Source organism: Ovis aries, chromosome 3 (assembly GCF_016772045.2).
Source record: "Ovis aries strain OAR_USU_Benz2616 breed Rambouillet chromosome 3, ARS-UI_Ramb_v3.0, whole genome shotgun sequence".
In the NCBI taxonomy this organism is placed as follows: Eukaryota; Metazoa; Chordata; class Mammalia; order Artiodactyla; family Bovidae; genus Ovis; species Ovis aries.
Genome location: NC_056056.1, coordinates 209,315,295 through 209,335,406, shown reverse-complemented (window position 1 = coordinate 209,335,406; position 20,112 = coordinate 209,315,295). Strand labels below are relative to the sequence as shown.

Sequence of the window (20,112 nt, the reverse complement as noted above, 5' to 3'; positions counted from 1 at the left end):
GAACCCTGCCCTCCCAGAGAGGCTTCGCGAGCGGTAGACCTCGAGCTGTCTCCATTTCCGAGCGCCCACTTTCGAAATGGCAGACGGAAGGAAGCTGGAGATTGGGGCGAGCTCGAGGCCAATTTAAGGACGTTACACAATTTCCGATACGGATGCAAGATGGCTGCGCCCAGTGGTGCATTCCAACCTCGTGAGCGCCGGGCTGCGGAGCAGGAAGAGGACTGGGATGCTGTGGCGCCCAAGCGGCCCCGACTTGGGGCGGGTAGCAAGATCGGAGGCCGTAGGCTCATTGTGGTGCTGGAAGGAGCCAGTCTGGAGACAGTCAAGGTAGACTTGGACTAGGAGATGGAGAGCTAGTGGATCGATAGGATGGGATCCGGTGTGGTGAGGGTGGTGGGCTCAGGGGGTGATGGATGGAGAAAGCAGAGACGGGTGAAACATGCTTTTGGAGGAGTGGCCTAATCGACTGCCTCTTCGTTTAACATCCTGAGTTGGTAGTACTCGTTTTCTTTGCCCTTGAATCTCTGTGCGGCTCACATCCTTGCTTCCGATTGATTTACCAGGATTCTGTGATAATCCTAACCCCAAAGTCGTCTTAGGGGAGAGGTTTCGTCCTTCGTGTCGTTCCTCGGTTCATCCCAAGACAAGTTTACTGGGCAGAGGTAATTACTATAGCTCAGTCAGTCAGTTCAGTCGCTCAGTCGTGTCCGACTCTTTGCGACCCAATGAACCGCAGCACGCCAGGCCTCCCTGTCCATCACCAACTCATGGAGTCCACCCGAACCCATGTCCATTGTGTTGGTGATGTCATCCAACCATCTCATCCTCTGTCATCCCCTTCTCCTCCTGCCCTCAATCTTTCCCAGCATCAGGGTCTTTTCCAATGAGTCAGCTCTTCACATCAGGTGGCCAGAGTTTTGGAGTTTCAGCTTTAACATCAGTCCCTCCAATGAACACCCAGGACTGATCTCCTTTAGTATGGACTGGTTGGATCTCCTAGCAGTCCAAGGGACTCTCAGGAGTCTTCTCCAACACCACAGTTCAAAAGCATCAATTCTTTGGTGCTCAGCTTTCTTTATAGTCCACCTCTCACATCCATACATGAGTACTGGAAAAACCATAGCCTTGACTGGACCGACCTTTGTTGACAAAGTAATGTCTCTGCTTTTCAATATGCTGTCTAGGTTGGTCATAACTTTCTTTCCAAGGAGCAAGCTGCTTTTAATTTCATGGCTGCAGTCATCATCTGCAGTGATTTTGGAGCCCAGAAAAATAAAGTCAGTCGCTGTTTCCACTGTTGCCCCATCTATTTGCCATGAAGTGATGGGACCAGATGCCATGATCTTAGTTTTCTGAAAGTTGAGCTTTAAGCCAACTTTTTCACTCTTCTCTTTCACTTTCATCAAGAGGCCCTTTAGCTCAGTCAGCCCACCCTTTTATTTGTAAGGACTTAGTGTTTAGATTCGTTGAAACATGTCTGTCATTCTCCTTTATTACTACTATACATTTCAAAACACTGCGTGGATCAGGTTATCAGTACATTCACGTCTTTATTTTTACCTATCATTTGGCTCTTCTCCCAAATAAATCTGGAAGTTCCCTCTTAAAACTTTATGCAGTGTTCTCATTCCTTTTGACATTGTTTCTCTTGCCCTTTAGAGCTAAACTTGTTCATTGAGTAGAGCCAGAAGAAATAGCACAAGTTGAGAAGTCAGACCTGAATTTTAACCCAGGGGCTTACACTTATTTTAAGAGTCTGATTCTTGAGAAGTTTGTAGTCAGTTTGTAGAACTCAGTTAATACTTTGCAGGGGTATTGTAATGAAAGTGCTTTAAAAGTAGTACACTTCCGTAGTAATCTAGGTGCAATTCTTTTCCATCTTTCTTTCCTCAGCCACTATGGCACTTTATTAAGCTTGCAGTTAGAAAACTTTTTAAATGACCAGCTAATTAGGTTTCCTTTCATTTTCTTCTATAATTGATATTTCTAACCTAATTATAGGTTCACATAGTCATTCCTCCAGCCTGTTCTCAGATTCACTTAACCACTTCGTTTCCTGGTATGTTCTGTGGGGATGATGGTATTTGTACCTATTTTACTGGATTGTTGGGAGGATTAAAGGAGTTAGTGTGTGTAAAGGATTTAGAATAATCTTTGTCACTTGGAATTAGTTGTTACTGGTTCAGGTTACTTATTAAGAAGCTGAAAAGGTTGTAGCTAAATTAAAAGTTTCTAGAACATACTCCAGAGTAAATTAGGCCAGTTGTTATTAATGATACTCCAACGGTGATAAAATCCATTGCTGACGTTGAAGCTGAAGTTGAAGTCTTCTGTACTGTTAGCTTTTGCCTTCCTTGTGCTGGTACCTCTTGCTTCTGCCAGCCTCATCAGCCTGCTCAGTTTTTTCTTTTTTTAAAAAAATTTATTTGGCCGTGCTTGGTCATAGTTGTGACACATGAGATCTTCATTGTGGCATGCCGGATCTAGTTCCCCCACCAGGGATCTAATCTGGGCCGCCTGCATTGGGAGTGTAAGAGTCTTAGTCACTGGACCACCAGGGAAGTCCCCTCTCTATTTATTCTTTGTACTCCAGCCTCACTGGCCTCCTCTAAGCTCTTTGAAAACACTAAGTTCTCTGATACCTTAAGGCGATTGCAGATAATGTTGTGTAACTGCGAGCTCCCTTTACTCAGCTCTTTGGCTCATTAATTCCTACTTAATGTTTATTCATTGGACGATTATCGATTCTGTTATGTTACTCATTCTTCAGTTATTAAATGTTACTCTCTCATAGAAATGATTCCCTTCCTGGTATAAATCAGGTCCTCATAATCCTTTAGTGAACTATTTAGTTTTCCTTCATGTTTATCACAATTTGAATTAAATATTCATGTGGTTGGTTGTCTCTTCCACTAGAAGGCTATAATAAGGACAGAGAATAAGGTTTTAAAAATTCTTATATCTCCAGTACCTACTACAGAATACACATGGTATTCATTCTTTGATTATTCTAATTAGTGGTTTTCAAGCTTATTAACCACAGCCCACAATAAAAAGAAAAAAATTGCACTGTGAGCCAGTGTGCACACTCAGCTATATGGAGGAGAAAGTTTCATAGTCCTTTATCTACCATGACTGCATTTGAATTACTCTGATGTTTTCCGTTCTATTCCATTAAAAGAACAAAACCTTGGTTATAACTTACTAATGAGTCAAAACTAGATTCATCTATTCAAGAAGTTCTTTTTCTATAATTAAGAATGCTCTTGGAATAGAAATGGCAACCCACACGAACATTCTTGCCTAGGAAGTCCCATGGACAGAGGAGCCTGGTGGGTTGCAGTCCATGGAGTCACAGATTGGACACAACTGAGCACGCAGATACATACAAGAGTGTTCCGTGGACTTAGCTCTTGGCCCTTTGTTTTTGTTCTCTGTGACATTTTTATGTCACTTACTCAGTTAATCTCAAAATTTATATGCCTCTTCCCCTAAACTTTTTGGAGTCATAGCTCAAAATGTTGTCAGACATATAAATGTTGTATTGATACATAAAAACTTAGCCTTTCAAAACTGTATTTGCACTTAAAACTTTTTACCAACCACCCTAATGCTCCTCAGGGCTCCAGTTTGCAACTGTTTCTTTTAGCTGTTGCTCACACATCTTAAACCTGGAACCACCCCCTTTTCTTTTACTTCTGAGACTGTTCCTTGATTATACTACCTCTGGCCTTATTAGAGTTTTCACACTTCTTCCTGTTCAAATTTGCAGCTCTTCACATTGTGCATGCTTGTTTTAAGCAGACTGAGGGTAGTGACCATGTATGTTTTGCCCAGTGTGCATGTCATGCTTTTGTGGTAAACAAGCATTCAGCCTTGCTCAGTAACCTAACTTTTGCCTGGTTCCAGAACCCCTCACTGGCTTTGCTTGATAACCATAGGTTTTAAAATTAGATCCAGTTTAAAGTGTGTGGAATCATAGGCTGCCCTCTTCCTCCCTCTTTCCTCCAAGATCAGTGATCGGGGTGGGGGCGGGGAAGATGTGGGCACAGAGGATCCCCTGCAGGATTTGGGCACCCCATCCCAAGTATCTGATGTATAGATCTGGGGTGGGCCTGAGAATCTGACTGTTCAGCAAGTTTTCAGATGATGCTGGTTTAGAGACCCCTTTTTGAGAACCGGCATTCCAGGGAAAAGCAGCTTATGTAGCTCTTGTTCCCTGTTCTCAGGTGGGGAAGACGTATGAGCTGCTCAACTGTGACAAGCACAAGTCCATCTTGTTGAAGAATGGCCGGGACCCTGGGGAAGTGAGGCCGGACATAGCTCACCAGGTAACTCCAGGGGCGGAGCTCAGGCCCTGGGGCCTCTGGACAGAAGGTAAGGCAGCTGTGGGCTTCTTTTCTGTCCTGACTGTGCCCTGGTCTCCACCTCACCTCCCTCAGAGTTTACTGATGCTGATGGACAGTCCCCTGAACCGGGCGGGCTTGCTCCAGGTTTACATCCATACGCAGAAGAATGTGCTGATTGAAGTGAACCCCCAGACTCGAATTCCCAGAACCTTTGACCGCTTTTGTGGCCTCATGGGTGAGAGAGAAACTTGGCAGAATTGATGGAAGGAGGAAGAGGAAGGGGAATAAAGTGTGGAGTTTTTTAGGTGGGGGAGGGGTCAGGTGACCTGATTCCAGAACCAGGGGTCTGCACTTTCTTCCCATGTACGTGGGTTCCCGGCTGCAGAGAAGGGAGAGGGGCCTGTCACTGCACAACCAGCCTCGTGCTTGGCAGCTGCTTGTTGAGAACATCTCAGTTGTGTGGATGCATGGAACACGTGGAACCCAGCTCACCTAAGGGTTTTCTGGTTGAATCACTGGGCATGAGAAACTGGGTCTCCACCTAGCTCTGAACTCTGTTTTTCCGTCCTAGTTCAGCTTTTACACAAACTCAGCGTTCGAGCTGCTGATGGCCCCCAGAAGCTCTTGAAGGTGAGGTGTTGTTACCTACTGGTTGGAGGTGGTGTTCTGGGAATGTTTCTGGGGCTGATTTTTATTTATTTTTCTTTAGGTGATTAAGAATCCAGTGTCAGACCACTTCCCAGTTGGGTGTATGAAAATTGGCACTTCCTTTTCTGTCCCGGTTGTCAGTGATGTGCGAGAACTGGCGCCCAGCAGTGACCCCATTGTCTTTGTGGTGGGGGCCTTTGCCCACGGCAAGGTAAGGCCTGGGCTCAACTCTCAGATCCTTCACGGAGCTGAAGCTTAGCACAGAATCCGGAGAGCATTCAGCATTTTGATGATCCTTAAGATTTGGGAGGTAGAGGGTAAGGAGAAAGCTGAGGGGGCTCCACCTCCTGCCCCTGGCGCATCCTGTGAGGAACGCTGGGGTGTGCATCATGGTTGGAACTAGTCCTCTCCATCCTTTGCCCACACTGGTGGTAAACAGTGCTATGAGATGGCAGTTTTTCTGCCCTAAAGCAGGGCTGAACCTGTGATGGAGCGACCGAGGCGCTGACCGATGCTCTTTCCTCAGGTAGATGTGGAGTACACAGAGAAGATGGTGTCCATCAGCAACTACCCGCTCTCTGCTGCCCTCACCTGTGCAAAAGTCACCACTGCCTTTGAAGAAGCGTGGGGGGTCGTCTGACAGCAGAGCCCGGTCCCAACAGACACTGCGAATGTTGCTTCCCGCCCCTGTCCTCAGTTGACTGCTGGAAGACCCCCCCACCCCTGCACCCAAACTGGGGTCTGCGGAAGTCCAGGCTGTACGTCTGCTATCTGTTTGTTTTATAAACGTTGTTCTTGTAAACCTGGTTGTCCTCTGAGAGTTCCTAAACTCAGCAGCAATGCTGTGACCTGGTGTAATCCCTCAGACCTCAGGAAGACCCGTGAGGTTACGGTGTTTGCAGTCTGGTGCCCTAAACGAGGGAGCCCTGATTGTTTCAGCCATGGCACACGTGGAGGGCGTTTGAAAGAAAGTAGCCGGGGCGCCAGCCGTGAAAAACCAAACGAACTGAAGTGATTTTATGTGGTACAGTCAGTCCAAGGTAGAAAAGTGGAGCAGGTGGCGCCTTGCCTCTCCCTTCCCCCCATGGGGGGGTGGAGGCAGCGGCACAGATACAATCATAGTAAATTGGCAGAAGAAAAACACAAGTTCCTGGCTAGAGGGGGAAGAGATAAGGCAACGTGCATGGGGGAGCCCAGAGGAGGGACGTGGGCCCCTCTGCTCCTCCCACGAGAGTTTCCCCTTTGGCCCCAAATGGAGACGTGGCCAGCGGCAGAGGCACAGCTGGGGAGCCCCGTCTTCCCAAACCCTGGTTTCTGGTTCTCTGTGGTCCAGGGAGGAGTGCTGCAAAGGGAGGCGGGCCGTTGGTGTGCCAGTCCTGCTGTGGGCCACCTGCGAAGGGAGAAAGCGGGAGGCCAGTTGGCATCAATTCCTGGTGCCCGGGCCTCAGCCCTTCCAGCTCCCTCTGGGCACCCCTCAGAGCAGTCAGTGCCCCATACTGTGTTTCTGGAAGCCAGGCCCTGTGAGGTTCACCCCATCTTCCCAGGACTACCTGTCACCTGCCCCATCCCAGTCTGTGGCTGTCTTCTGTACCTGATGGTTGACGCTCAGTTGTAGGGAGGTGTACTTACCAGGAATTACTCCATTTTCTTTAACTTCTCTTTCCTCGGCACCATCACTTTACGGACATAAGGCAATATGAATAGTAGACTCAAGAAGAAGACGTGGCCAAGGAAATAGATGGACTTGTACACCTGTGGGGACATGCAGCCTCCGCGGTAGATGACAGCCTGGAACTGTCCCCCTCCCCGCTGCCCGCCTGACCTCTCAGCAGTCCCTTCCCCTCTTGGCGGGTAGGCCCCTGGCTACCTTCATCCACTTGTCCCATGTGAAGAGGCAGAAAGCGGTCATCGAGTAACCCATGAAGAGCCAGTGGATGGTCTGCTGCACCAGATAGTAGACGGGCTGCAGGACGGTGATGGAGGCCAACCTGCTCAGGACCGGGCTGTCTCGAATCAAGCTGGCAGCCTGGGGAGGAACGAACAAGCTCACTCAAACTTGCTCCTCTGCTCAGGGCCCCTCTGCCCGCCATCCTGAAGGCTCACCTGTCTCTCCACAATAACAATGAGGAACTCCATCTGGAAGCAGACCAGGTACCCTGAGTGGAGGCCGTGCCAGAGCGCCAAGAATAGCAACGACAGGCCCTGGGATAGAACTTTATTTCCGAGGAACTTGAGTCGCTTGAAGAAGTAGCTGGAGAGAAGGGTGAGAGAGGATGAGCCTCCGATCCATCCTGCCTCCTGGCGCCCCCAGTGGGGCGGGAAGGCAGTGTGCTCCGGTCACTTTGGAATGAGAGGCAGCCAAGCTGATGAGTCACGGTTTAGGCAGAGAACAGACTGAACGAACGCTCAGCTGGGGCCCCGCTTGGTACAGTGGATGATGACAGATGGCCTGCCTGGTGCCGAGGCTGCAGCGGAGAGGGGTGGGCCAGCCCTGTACCCAGGCTGCTAACTACCTTGTTTCTGTTTTTGAAACATAATAGGAATGTTTTTGGGGGCTTTGAGTTGGGACAAGAGTGGGCATGGCTGGGGGTGTGAGAGTGCCTGGAGGGGTCTGCCTGAAGTGGGGAAAGGTGAAGAAATGGTGACACATCCCTGCCTGGGGCACTTACCGGGACACCCAGGCGTTGGTGTTGATGTTGAAAGAAGCAATGGTGCCCGTGAAGCGGGGGTTGGTTTCAAAGAGCCACACCTTCATGTTGGCGCAGGCATCCCACTTGGCAGTCCCATACTCGTCGAAGCCATTGAAGCCCAGCCCCGTCAGAATGCACACGCCTTCCTGAGGGAGCCAGGCCATCAGAGTCCCACCGCCACCCGGCTCCCTCTCCTGGCAGGTGGTCTGTGATCCCGCCCCTCTACCCCCCAACAGGTTCATCCCCTGTGACCCCACCCCTCTCTACCACCCAAGCTGGTCTCCTGTGACCCCACCCCTCTCTCCTCACCGTGACCAGCCAACAGGTGACATATTTGTACAGCACGAACTTGCCCCAGAGCAGCATGTACATGCAGCGGAACCAGAAGCTGCCGTTCTTGAGAGAAGAGAACGTGGGTGGGTTAGGAACGCCAGGCCAGGAGCCCTGCCTTGCTCCCCCTCACACGTGTGGCTGACTACTCTGCAATAGGCCAAGGGGAACCCCTTGGAGAGGCCCCGAGACAGCGGGGCCTCACCTCCTTTCCTAGAGCGGGGGCACTCGGGCCACAGGCGCTGGGGGCTTTTACGTCCACGTTCATCGTCAGTGAAGGAGATGGAGACGAGCCAGCATCTCTCCCCAGGTCCTGAGCTCCTAGTGCCCGTCTGCCCAGGGCCGGAGGGGCTTGGCCGGGTCGCCTGGCTGTTAAAGAGAATGAGCCCAAGCTGAGCTGCAGGGGGAGGTCAAGGTGCTGATACGCACCCGGCGTGGCCCTGTGCCCGTGAGGCTGTGCAGTGCTGGCTGATGGACGCCAACTCTTAGGTCTAGAGCAAACCCAGCAGGCAACTGGGGGTGGTGCTCCCACCTCTCAGCTATCTACGGGGGTCCTGGCCTGGCCACTGAGTATCTCTGGTGCTGCTGTGCCGCTGCTGCTGACAAAGCACTTACTTCGTAGTCGTCGCTGAGGAGATAGTCTTCGGTGATGTGGGGGCTGAGCAGGGTGTAGCCCACTAGGTAGACCAGGCCCAGGGCCAGGCGCCGGAGAGCAGGTATGGTGCTGGAAAGAGACAAGCGGGGTCATGGCGGGTGATGGCAGAGGCCCCTCCCTCTGGCTTCTCGAGGGCGAGAGCTGCCTCGGCTGGGCAGGAGGATGGAGCATGCAAACCCTGAATCTGGGTGCTTCCCCTCAGGTCCAGTGGACCTCTGGGTCTCCCTGGTGTGCTCGGGCTATGTGGGGACTGAAAGCCCGATGCAGAGCCCAGCTTTGGATCTGCTCCCTTCTCTCCTGGCTGGATCGATGCTCAGACACAGGCTGGCCAAAGTTCTCAGCAAAGGGATCTGCCTGGTAACTTGATCAGTTTCCTGATTCCTGGTAGCTCAGATGGTAAAGAATCTGCCTGAAACATGGGAGACCCAGGTTCGATCTCTAGGTGGGGAAGATCCCCTGGAGAAGGAAATGCAACCCACTCCAGTGTTCCTGCCTGGAGAATCCCATGGACTGAGGAGGCTGGCCGGCTACAGTCCATGGGACTGTGAAATACATAGATTTTGATGTATTTATCAACATTTTTTAAACTGGGAAGGTGGGTTTTACAGGCATGGACATGACTGCTTCAGGCAAAATCCTGTGGCATAAAAGTGTATTTTGAGGTTTGTACCACAGGGTTCGGAGGGATGGTGGGAAGTGACCCAAGCTGACAAGTGCCCACTCCCTGCAGTGAGCAGGCACGGAGCACCACCAGTCACAGGGCGAGAGCCTGGCCCAGGGCAGAGAATGCGGCCAGCCTTTGGAAGGTCACTTCAGAAGTGGCTTTGTGTCGGGTGAGAGGCCTGGACGGAGGTCTTGATGAAGCGGGCGATTACCTGTTTGGTATCTTCCCTGGGACATCGGTCAGCTCTCCCCGCACCAGCTTCATGTAGTGGTTCATGGAGAACTGGGGCCCCACCAGGAAGGCTCCATAGAAGTAGGAGAAGCCAGCGACTTCCAGCAGGGAGGGGACACCCCGTATGGCATATATCTGCTGCTCGGAGGTCAGGGATTTCTGTGCCGAGAGGAGAATGAAGAGTTCAGGACCCCGAGAGCCAGTGTGAGGGCTCCCCGCCCTGGGGCCCCACTGAACTGGGTCCTTCAAACAGAACCTCCTTGAGGGGATGACAATATGGAGAGGAGTCGGTGCTTCAGGGGAAGTAGGTGTGTGTGGGTAAGTTCAGCCACGGCCAGCTGCTGCCCTCTTCTGAGGGCCTCCCTGGCCTGATCTCTGGGCCGTGAACAAGAGCTGGACCCAGGCAGTCAGAGATGATGATCACACCACCCGGCCCGAGGGCGGGGGGGGGGGGAGGCCCCACCCCTGATGATAACAGCCATCCTCCTCCCTTTGGGTTAAACTCCTTCACCTCTCTGCGGAGGGAGGGTGCTTACCTGATCCTTCCCTCCATCATAGTAGTCGATAGCCAGACCTGCAGAGAGAGAAGGTGTGGGTGGAGCGGTGGGAGGGGGCACAGGCTGCAGCCAGTGGACTGAGGGTGGGTGGGAGGATGGGAGGGGCGTGGGTGTCAGAGGGGACCCACCACTCACCGATCAGCTTCAAGGTCAGGACACAGTGTGGCATCGTCCACTTGATGTCATAGGTGCCGGTGGCTGTGTTGTAATATCCGGCCAGAAGGTAGCCCTAGGAGAGGGGCAAGTATTTATTTATCCCACCAGCACTACAGTGGATCTCCCCCTGCTCTGAAATCCAAGGTATTCTTTCACTTTTCCTTTCTCTTGCTCTAGAAACTGAACCTATAAAGGGGAAGGGATGTAGGGATGTCTTCAGGGTTTCTCAGCAAAGTGAGAGCTAAGCTGAGTATTTAAAGGATTAAAAAATTTTTTTTAAATTTTTGTTTCTTTTGCCTCACCGCATGGCCTGCGGGATCCCAGCTCCCTGACCCAGGATTGAACCCTCGGCAGTGAGAACTCAGAGCCCCAACCACGGGACCGCTGGGGACTTCCCCAAACTGACAACGCAGATGCTCACATCCTGCAGCTCATTCCAAGTGGGTCTCCCGCCTTGACTTTCAGGGACTCCCCTCGTGCACAAATGGCTGCACTAATCCCAGCAGGCTCAAGAGCCCCGACAGCGGGGTCCAGGGCAGAGGGCCAGCGGCCGCCCCTCGGCGAGGTGGGCGGCCTGCAAGGGATGCTCCCGGGGCCTCTGGACACTGACCCAGAGCCTCCTGCTGAGGGTCGCTGCGCATCTCCTGGTCCACGGCTTCTTCACCACCCCAGCCCCCGTCCTCCCCCCGCCCCCAGCCCGGCTGGCTGTGGGCCGAGCTGCCCTGGGAGAGACACGTTTACCATCTGGACGCAGAAGGTGGTGAGCACAGCGGTGATGGTTCGGCCCATCAGCCGGAGGATGAGGAACTGCAGCACGATGCAGAGCAGGGAGTGGTAGAGCTGGGTTCCTGGGTGTAGAGCAGACCTCACTTTGTTGCCTGTTTTGCCCCCACCCCCCTTGCATTCCCACCCTTCCTGACACTTCTGAACACAAGAATATATACAGAAAAAAAGAAAAAAAAACTTTGGTATTTGGATCTTTCTTCTTTTTAAGGAGCCTCCTGATTTGGAGGAAGGGAAGAAAATTAACTGTATAAAAATACAGGACTGCCAGGGAGCGCCTATATTTCTGGATGTTGGGCCTAAGGGATGCTCCTGGCGGGACTGCTTGGGTCTGTCGGCCAGTTCCAGCCCCAGCAGAGACAGACCGGCGCCTCTCTGTGAATGGCGTCTGTAAGGGTTGCTTTGTTGTTTTCAGCACTAAGTCGTATCTGACTCTTTTGCGACCGACCCTATGGAGTGTAGCCCGCCAGGCTCTGTCCATGGGACTTCTCAGGCAAGAATACTGGAGTGGGTTGCCATTTCCTTCTCCAGGGGATCTTCCCGACTCAGGGATGGAACCCTCGTCCCCTGCACTGGCAGGCGGGTTCTTTATTGCTGAGCCACCAGGGAAGTCCCTCTGATAAGGGTAACCATTCTCAAAATGCTTTTATCTGGGAAAGAAATGTACATGAAGGGAGAAGCTAGGCTGTGTTCCTGCCCATAAAACCCTCTCTTTGCTCCCAGAGCATCACAACTTCTCTCTCCATCAGATTCCCTCCAGGACGTTTTGTTCAGGTCTGTTCCTTCTCAGGCTCCCTGTAATTGTGGTGCTAACTCGGTTTACTCACCAAAGTTATAATAAGCGATTGAGAGGCCCGTAAAGGTGTGGAAAAGGTGGATGAGGTAGCTGTCCTTGTAGAAAAGGTAACGCCGATAAAATAAAGCCAAGGGGTAACCTGGATGGGAAGAAAGAGCAATAGAGGGTTACTCGTGCCTGGTGCCCTCCCAGGTTTGTTCTGGGAGTTGATCTGGCATAACACCCAGCCGAGAGAGGAATGAAAACATGCATACTAAGGATGTCTACAGAGACAGCAACAGCACCCCTAATTATCAAAAGAAGCCTCTTTGTAAATACAAATTTAACATGGGAGATATTAGTTTTATATTGAGGCAATACAAACTGGGTCCTATGACCACGTTTCCTTTACCACTTATTAAATATGCTAGGAACTTTCTCTTGCATTTTTCTTGGATGATAAAAGGGACTGAGAGTGCCCAACTGTGCCCAGAAACGCCGTTTTACACCTTGATGATCTATTATAATTCCATCACTAGCAGAGTATTGTCAGTCACATTATTAAAATAAATACAAATGATCTCTGGCTACAGACGGGGTTGCTGTCGGCATACACAGTTGCACAGCAGTTAGTAGGTGGGTACTTCTTACACACTTGAGGTCTGGGCACTGCCCAAGCTAATAAATCCATTTAGGTATACTGGAAAAATATCTTCTGAAGCCATGATTCAAGGTATGGTCCCAGGGTTATGACTGAACTACAGGGGATCTCTTGATGGCCGTGAACTGAGGATGCACAGCCAAGGGTTGCTTACCGAACAGGGTCAACAACACTGGGTATTCCTAAACTAAAATTAACGCGTTGCCTTGTTTTACTGCAGACTCACAGCCAGTGTTCCTCACATCAGCCACCATGAAATCTGGCTGATGGGCTTGGCAACCTTCCTCCTGTAGTGCAGGAGTAGAGAGTTGGGGTCCCTCCTGTTATTTGGAACCCAGTATATCATTGCATAATTAGTGTTCTTGAGTTAGTCATGGTTTATAGCTGCTGCAATTCTTGCATTTTTGGCTGTATCTCGGGGCTTGTGGGATCTTAGTTCCCAGACGAGAGGTTGAACCCAGGCACCAAGCAGTGGAAGCTTGGAGTCCTAACCACTGGACTGCCAGGGAAGTCCCTGCAATTCTTAACTTTTCAATTGTAAGTGGCAGGTAGTTTATCACTGGTGATATAGGTGTGAGTTTGCTTAACTGCAAGGCTTAGATGAGCGTCATACATAAAGTGTTGAATTAAGTGAATGAGTAAATGGATAATCATGTTATACGTTAGCTGATGTTCTCCTAATTATTTTCCCCATAACCTTTTTTTTAAATATACTTATGATCACAAGGATTTCTCTGGTGGTCCTGTGGCTAAGTCTTTGTGTCCCAAATGTAGGGGGCCCAGGTTCGATCCCTGGTCAAGGAACTAGATCCCACATGCTGCAACTAAAGATGCTATGTGCTGGAATTAAGATCCAGCACAGCCAAATAAATAAATAATTTAAAAAAAAAAACAGCTTCTGATCACAACCTGTATACTACGCATCCTAGTTTTCTCACACGACAGTGTATTAGACATTTATCCTCTTCGCGGTGGCAGGATCTACTGGTGTCCTTTGAATGCTGCTCTCATAATGGGCTAGGCTCTTTATCAAATATATAGCTTCATGCAAACGGTTGATTCTGTAGATAATTCTGTGGATGACTGGCTCATTTGCTCATTCATTCATCTGACAGATGTTTATTACGTGCCCACTACATGCCAAGCGTTCTGTTTATGGAGCACAGAACGAGGGAGGGGGTGGCATGGAATGGTTTATGTTCTAGCCACCTAAGGTGAGTGATGTAGGGCTGCTAGTCGAGGGGAGGGAGGCAACTGTGACCCTTTCACAGTCAGATGAATGAGTAAAGGAATATGACAAGCCTCATACGTGGGCAGAAATCTTGTGGGACTAGCAGCAAGATTTGCTAAGAACCAGACCCAAGTACTAGAAAGTATATATAAACACCCAAATGCCTTACATCTTTTGTCTTTTATTTCTAATGTTTTAGGAATAGGGGCATAAATGAACAAAAACAACAAATAGGGTGGATCTTAATTACCTAGAGTACTCATAAAAAGGTTCCAGACAGCTAAGAGTTTACCCTTTAAAGCATTTAAAGGATTAAAACCTTTAACCAATTGAAATCACTGAAACCCTTCATCATCTGGGATGCTTGAAGTTAAAAAACACAACACACATTACTCTGCCTCCTTAAATTGAATATAACTGGACATTTTCTTGGTGATCTGGGTCATAACTGTTCTAAAGGCATGATGGCTTTAGGACCTCCTGGGGTGTGCCCACACTGTCCTACATTCTGAGTCCTTATATCCATTTTCCATACTTATCTGCCCCTTTCTTTGCTATTCAGGGATCTACAGTCACTTCTTGATCTTTCAGTGCCAAGAATAGTCGCTCTTCCTACTTCTAATTTACAGCAGGCCTTAGAAGTCTTAACTTTGTTTTAAAGGTGCAAAACAAACAGACAGACAAGATCTAAGACAAGAACAAAGGCCTTGGTGTCTTCCTTGCAGACTTAGTGCCCAGCCCTCGTAACAGCTGTTCTGGCATTCAAGGCCCTTTCTCTGTCTCCTATTTTTGGGTGTATGTGGGGGGCGTTGAGTTGGGTGAGGAGTTCCATGCAGGTGAAGTCTGACTGCGCACCAGGAAGTGCACTGATCAGGAGATGGATTAATTGGGAGAAAAAGAAAAAGAGTGCAGCAGGCCAGGTTACCAAGGACAGGAAGATCATCAGAGAGAACAGTGGGGCCTCCAGGCTCTGGAAGCTGCCAAGGGGAGGAAGGAGCTGTGCTGGGCGAGTTGCTGTGACAACCTGGAGCTGGTTGTCAACACGGTACCCTGCTCCCCGCTGCTGCTCAGCTCGGCAAGCTTCGGAGCCTGGCTGCCATTCATCCCACCGGGGATGTGCTGTTTGGGGGGAGGGTGTCATCCTACAAGCTGCTTCTGAGTCTCAGTGCTGCTGTGTGGGAGCCGACGATTGATACAGTGGCTACAGTCACCTGAAGAATCGCTAAAAGAAACCAACAGAAGCAGTTCTCACCTACCCACCCGCCAGTCTGATGCAGTAGGTCTGGGTGGCCCTAATGGGCAGCCAGGGCTGAGAAGCTCTGCCTTCCTAGACCCTCGTGCAGGGCAGGTCCTGGGGAGAAAACCCTGAGCTCGATGACTGGGGGCTGCTGTTTTCCCTGAGTGGCACCCAACAGGCAGAGGTTTGCTCTCTAAACCCGGTATGGAGGCTTTTTAGAGCTTATGTGGCCGCCACACTGGAACAGTTTCTTCTATTTGATTGTTTGTTTGAAGGGGGACCCTGGGGACTTCCCCGGTGGTCCAGTGGCTAAGACTCTGTGCTCCCAATTCAGGGGGCCCGGGTTTGATCCCTGCTTAGGGAACTAGATTCCACAAGCAGCAACTAAGAGATTGCATGCCACAACTAAAACCTGGCACAGCCAAATAAAGAAATACATATAAAAAAAATAATAAAGGAGGACCCTGCAGAAGAAACTTATTAGCGGATGAAAGTTGAAGATCAAATCTGCACCCTAAACTCGGGATTCCCAAACTAGAATGGGTACGCCAAGAGCAGACTGGGAGGCACTCACTATGCTGTGACCCTACAGCAGACTGCTGGGAGGCACTGAACTTGGCCCCTTCAGGCAGGGGTCCCCAGCCTCCGGGATCCAATGATCTGAGGTGTAGCTGATGTAATAATAATATTAATAGAAATAAAACACACAATAAATGTAATGTGCTTGAGTCAGCCTGAAACCACCCTCTACCCCTCACTGCCTTGGTCTTTGGAGAAAACTGTCTTCCACAAAACTGCTCCCTGGTGTCAAAAAAGTTGGAGACCGTTGGCTTTAAGGATTCCGGTACATGGAATGTATGTACCCAGCTGGTCTCCCCAGCTTGTCGCCAGACGTCTCCTCAGGCCCCACTGCCGTCTGAGTCAGAAACTCAGATCTGTTAACTGAGATTGCTAGTGGAGTTCATTCCTCTCTGGGATCTAAAGGTTGTGAAATTACTCATTAATCCTAAAAGGCCCTGAAGTTCCATGTGAAGAAATAGAAATGGACTGCTTTCATTCAAGTCTGATGAATTTCTTCGCCTCTCATCCTGTATTGCTATTTCTGGGCTCTCGGGGAATATGATACGACCCTGTTTGATCAGGCAATGGTTCATGTGACCTTGATGAAGTGAAAACAGAGCATGTTTTGGCAGGTGTGAGGAAGAAGACAGAACTAGAACTGCTATGTGTTGTCTTAGCCAGGTATTGACACTGGTTTTACCAAAAAGAAGACAACCACCTCCAACACCACACCAAGAGTTCAGAGAACACCCTCAGCATATATACAGTAGCCACTGTCAAACGTTTTGGTCTCAGCACTGCTGTTTTAAGAATCATGAAAAAAAAAAAAAAAGAAATAGAGTTAATTTACAATGTTGTGTTAGCTTCAGGTATACACAAACTGATTCAGTTATACATATGTGTGTGTGTATATATATTCTTTTTTAGATTCTTTCCCATTATAGGTTATTATTAATGTAAGATATTAAATATATCTTCCTGTGCTATACAGAAGTCCTTGTTAATTAGCATCACTTTACACTCTTAAAAGCCTTCCACTGCAGGGGCCATAGGTTTGATTCCTGTTTGGGGAACTAAGATCCCATATGCCATGCGGCACAGGCAAAAGAAAAGAAAATTAAAAGTTTTAAAATTATTAATTCATGAAAAAAATAATAAACCTATTACACATTAATACAAATAATGTACTCAATGAAAACAGCTATATTTTCTAAGTTAACCATTTAAATAAAAACCAAACCATTTAATGAAAAGAATGGGATTTTTTTTTTTTTTTTTTACAGCTATCTGGCCTTTGCTAAATAGAAGGCGGCTGGATGCTCAAAACTGCTTCTGAATTCAGTTTGTTGTAATATGTCATTTAGGCCAAAATATATGAAAAAAAAAAATCTGGCTTCACAAAGATATACAGCTGGAAAGAGAATCTTAATAACCTTTTCAGATAATTTTGGGTATTCTGTCTTTGATAACATACAGAAAATCAAAACTCAGCAAATGAGTAGTTTCTTAAAGGTTAGTTGTAACATGGAATTTGAAATTATATCAATGAGCTTTTCACACTGTTACATTAAAATCTACAGGTCTCTCTGGAGCTATATATAGATCTTTTAGCCAGGTCTGGTTTTTTAACAGTGTGCATTGGTCATTGGTAAAATATTGGTTCACTGAGTTAGGGAGATCTTTCAATCTTGAGACATCCTTATAATACAATATCCAAAAAAAAAAAAAAATCACATTTCTTAGTATTACCATTGATTTTCAGCAGAAAAGTCTTTATAAAATGGGAAATTGTCTAGCTCGTGGTAGCAAATACAAGTTTTGCAAAATTCAAATTTTCACTTGAAATTTATCATTGATTGCAAACACTGTCAGTTATGTTCCTCGAAGTGACAGACTCACTTTGCACATTTCCAAGAAACTATCTGCCAAATGCCCAGTCTAAACAAGCAGTATGTCTATCAGTCATTCCTTCACCTGAAAATGGTGTTCTGTGAAAGAGAAGCTGTCAGTTCAACGCGCAGTGTGAGCCAGTGCACAGGTGCTTTGCCTTGAGACACTTCTGCTTTGGGACAGAGGGTGTTCCATGCACGTGTCTCATTTCTTCAAACAGAATGTTAAAAAGACATGTACTCAGGGTTGAGATTTTATGCTTCATGCAGGACACTCTTTGGTGGTTGTTCAGCTGCTCAGTCGTATCTGACTCTTTGTGACCCCATGGACTGCAGCACACCAGGCTTCCCTGTCCTTCACTATCTCCTGGAGTTTGTTCAAATTCATGTCCATTGAGTCAGTGATGCCGTCCAACCATCTCATCCTCTGTTGCCCGCCCTTCTCCTCCTGGCTTCAATCTTTCCCAGCATCAGGGTCTTTTCCAGTGAGTGGACAGTGGATGGATTTGTGCACCCCCGCCTTGTTTTTTTAGCATTTATTTTCTGGCAGCATTGGATCTTTGCTGTGGCACTTGGACTCAGTAGTTGGGGCTCGAGTCCTTCTCTACTTGCGGCACATGGGCTTAAGTGCCCCCAGGCATGTGTGATCTCAGTTTCTGGACCAGAGATCAAGCCCATGTGCCCTGCACTGGAAGGTGGATTCTTAACCACTGCATTGCCAGGGAAGTCCTGGATCTGCCCTTTCTTGACTGACTGCATGGTGGTGAAGAATGTAGGGTATGCTGGTTCAGTTTGGTATCCGCACCTTCACTCATGCTTAGGGACCAGCAGAGTTTTACCCACCATCACTTCTGCACTGTCAAGTGCCAATGACAAAAGCAAATAACATTTTAATTTTATTCTGAAAATAACTTTAAAGTTCTCAGGGACCCAAAGGAGTTCATGAACTACACTTGGAGAAATGCTGACATGGAATGGTGTTCTGGCTTAATCTTCCTGGTTAAAGCACCCTAAATCAACAGGCTTTTCTTCCTCCCTCCTTTCCTCAACTGCTCCTTCTGTATTTTTTTTTTTTAAATTTTATTTATTTGGCAGCACTGAGTCTCAGTTTCAACATGTGGGATCTAGTTCCCTGACAAGGGATTGAACCCAGGCCCCCTGACCAGGAGGGCAGAGTCTTAGCCACTGGACCACTAGGGAAGTCCCTCCTTCTGTATTTTCTTTTTTTTGGTGGGGGGAAGGAGTTTCTCTGTCCTTGGTTTTGAGATATCAGTTTCCCTCTTTTTTTTCTTATTCTATTGTGACGTATTTCACATACCATCAAATTCATCAGAGTGTAGGATGCGGTGGTTTTTAGTGCATTCATAAGGTTGTATAATGTCCGCACTGGAATGTCTAAATTCCAGCATGTTTTCCTCCCCTGCCCCCTCCCCCGCCCCCAAGAAACCCCATTCGTGTTAGTGGTCACTCTCCAGACCTGGTGACAAAGTCACTTTCTGACTCTACAGATTTGCCTGTTCTGGGTATTTCATAAAAACGGAGTCATACCATATGTGGGCTTCTGTGTCTAGCTTCTTTCACTCAGTGTCATGCTTTTGAGGTTCATTTATGCTGCACCATGTAGCAGCACTCCATTATTTTTTTATGGCTGAATGATATTCCTTTGTTTGGACAGACCATACTTCATTTATCCAACCATCAGCTGATGGACATCTTGGTTGTTTCTACTTTGGGGGTATTAAGAAGAAGGCTGCTGTGAACATTCCTGTGGTGTATGTTTTCTGTTCTCTTGGGTATGTACCTAGGAGCAGACTGTTTGGCTCATTTACCCGCTGAGCAGCACTTCTCAGTTGGTGGTGCAGATCAGTTTTTAAAATTTCCCATCTGCTATGGACCAATACTTCAGTAAAGTACAAACTCATGGGCTTGGATGATGTGGCACTATTGAACTCCTGCGAAAATCCCTAAATGTTCACTCTTACTCTCTGCTTGCTTTGAGCTTTGACTTGGCAAAGGGTGGCTACAAATTACACCAACCTCTCCTTTGCCTCTTTCACTGAAGGCTTTTTCTTCTGACTCCTAAACATGGCTGACCTCCAGAGTCAGTCCCGATCCTCTGCTATGCTCTCTACACCGTCTCAATGGAAACCCCATCTACTCTCATGTAATTTAACATGATCTTTATGCCAAAGACAACCTCACATCTTTAATCCTGACCTCTCAGGTTTCAGTTCCAAGTTTCCACTTCCTGGCGGGGCATTTTCAGTTTGATATCTTGCACCATCTCTAACTCTGTGTAAATAAGACATGGGCTTTCCCCTGAATCAGGCTTCTCTCAGCTTCTTTTGTTGATTAATGATGTTACTGCTCTCCAGGCCACACAGTGACACTCAAAGGCTTGCAGTTATCTCCGCCTCTTCCCTTTCTCCTCAGTGCCCATATCTAGTCACCAAATCCTGGTTTGTGCACCACAAGGCTTGCAGGATCTTAGTTCCTGCAACTAGGGATTGAACCCATGCTCCCTGAAGTGGAAGTCCAGAGTTCTCAGCCATAAGGACCACCATGGATTTCCCCCAAGTCCTGCCGATTCCTCCTTTCCAATGTCTCTCGCCACCATCGCATCCTCTTCTTTCCCATGCTACATCTGCAGGGAAGGTCCTCAAGTGCTCCCCCTTCAAGTCTTGCCACGACCTCA

At 48.4% G+C, this 20,112-nt stretch overlaps 2 protein-coding genes across 7 annotated transcripts in view; one reads left to right on the top strand and one right to left on the bottom strand.

Annotated features, from left to right (window-relative positions):
- Positions 1-15: 15 nt before the first annotated feature.
- On the top strand, positions 16-5,799 carry EMG1 (EMG1 N1-specific pseudouridine methyltransferase). Of its 6 annotated transcripts, none has more exons than XM_027967923.3 (6): positions 16-327; positions 4,230-4,331; positions 4,443-4,584; positions 4,921-4,979; positions 5,059-5,208; positions 5,528-5,799. In XM_027967923.3, exons 1-6 carry the CDS (start codon positions 160-162, stop codon positions 5,696-5,698), a joined length of 792 nt encoding a protein of 263 aa, XP_027823724.1. In that variant the 5' UTR covers positions 16-159; the 3' UTR covers positions 5,699-5,799. The 6 variants fall into 6 exon arrangements, with proteins under 6 accessions (XP_027823724.1, XP_004006968.3, XP_027823726.1 ...); XM_004006919.5 differs by having other exon boundaries at positions 5,524-5,799; XM_027967925.2 differs by lacking the exon at positions 4,443-4,584 and having other exon boundaries at positions 4,926-4,979.
- A 188-nt stretch (positions 5,800-5,987) lies between these two features.
- The window catches only part of LPCAT3 (lysophosphatidylcholine acyltransferase 3), a 33,609-nt gene continuing 19,484 nt past the window's right edge, over positions 5,988-20,112 (bottom strand). The window contains exons 2-13 of the mRNA XM_027967922.3: positions 11,891-11,998; positions 11,022-11,128; positions 10,260-10,353; positions 10,104-10,141; positions 9,548-9,726; positions 8,633-8,741; positions 7,997-8,083; positions 7,667-7,833; positions 7,101-7,248; positions 6,865-7,023; positions 6,627-6,749; positions 5,988-6,387 (exon numbers count right to left, since the gene is read on the bottom strand). Coding sequence (XP_027823723.1) covers positions 6,633-6,749; positions 6,865-7,023; positions 7,101-7,248; positions 7,667-7,833; positions 7,997-8,083; positions 8,633-8,741; positions 9,548-9,726; positions 10,104-10,141; positions 10,260-10,353; positions 11,022-11,128; positions 11,891-11,998 — 1,313 coding nt within the window. The 3' untranslated portion in view covers positions 5,988-6,387; positions 6,627-6,632. The remainder of the gene's footprint in view (positions 6,388-6,626; positions 6,750-6,864; positions 7,024-7,100; positions 7,249-7,666; positions 7,834-7,996; positions 8,084-8,632; positions 8,742-9,547; positions 9,727-10,103; positions 10,142-10,259; positions 10,354-11,021; positions 11,129-11,890; positions 11,999-20,112) is intronic.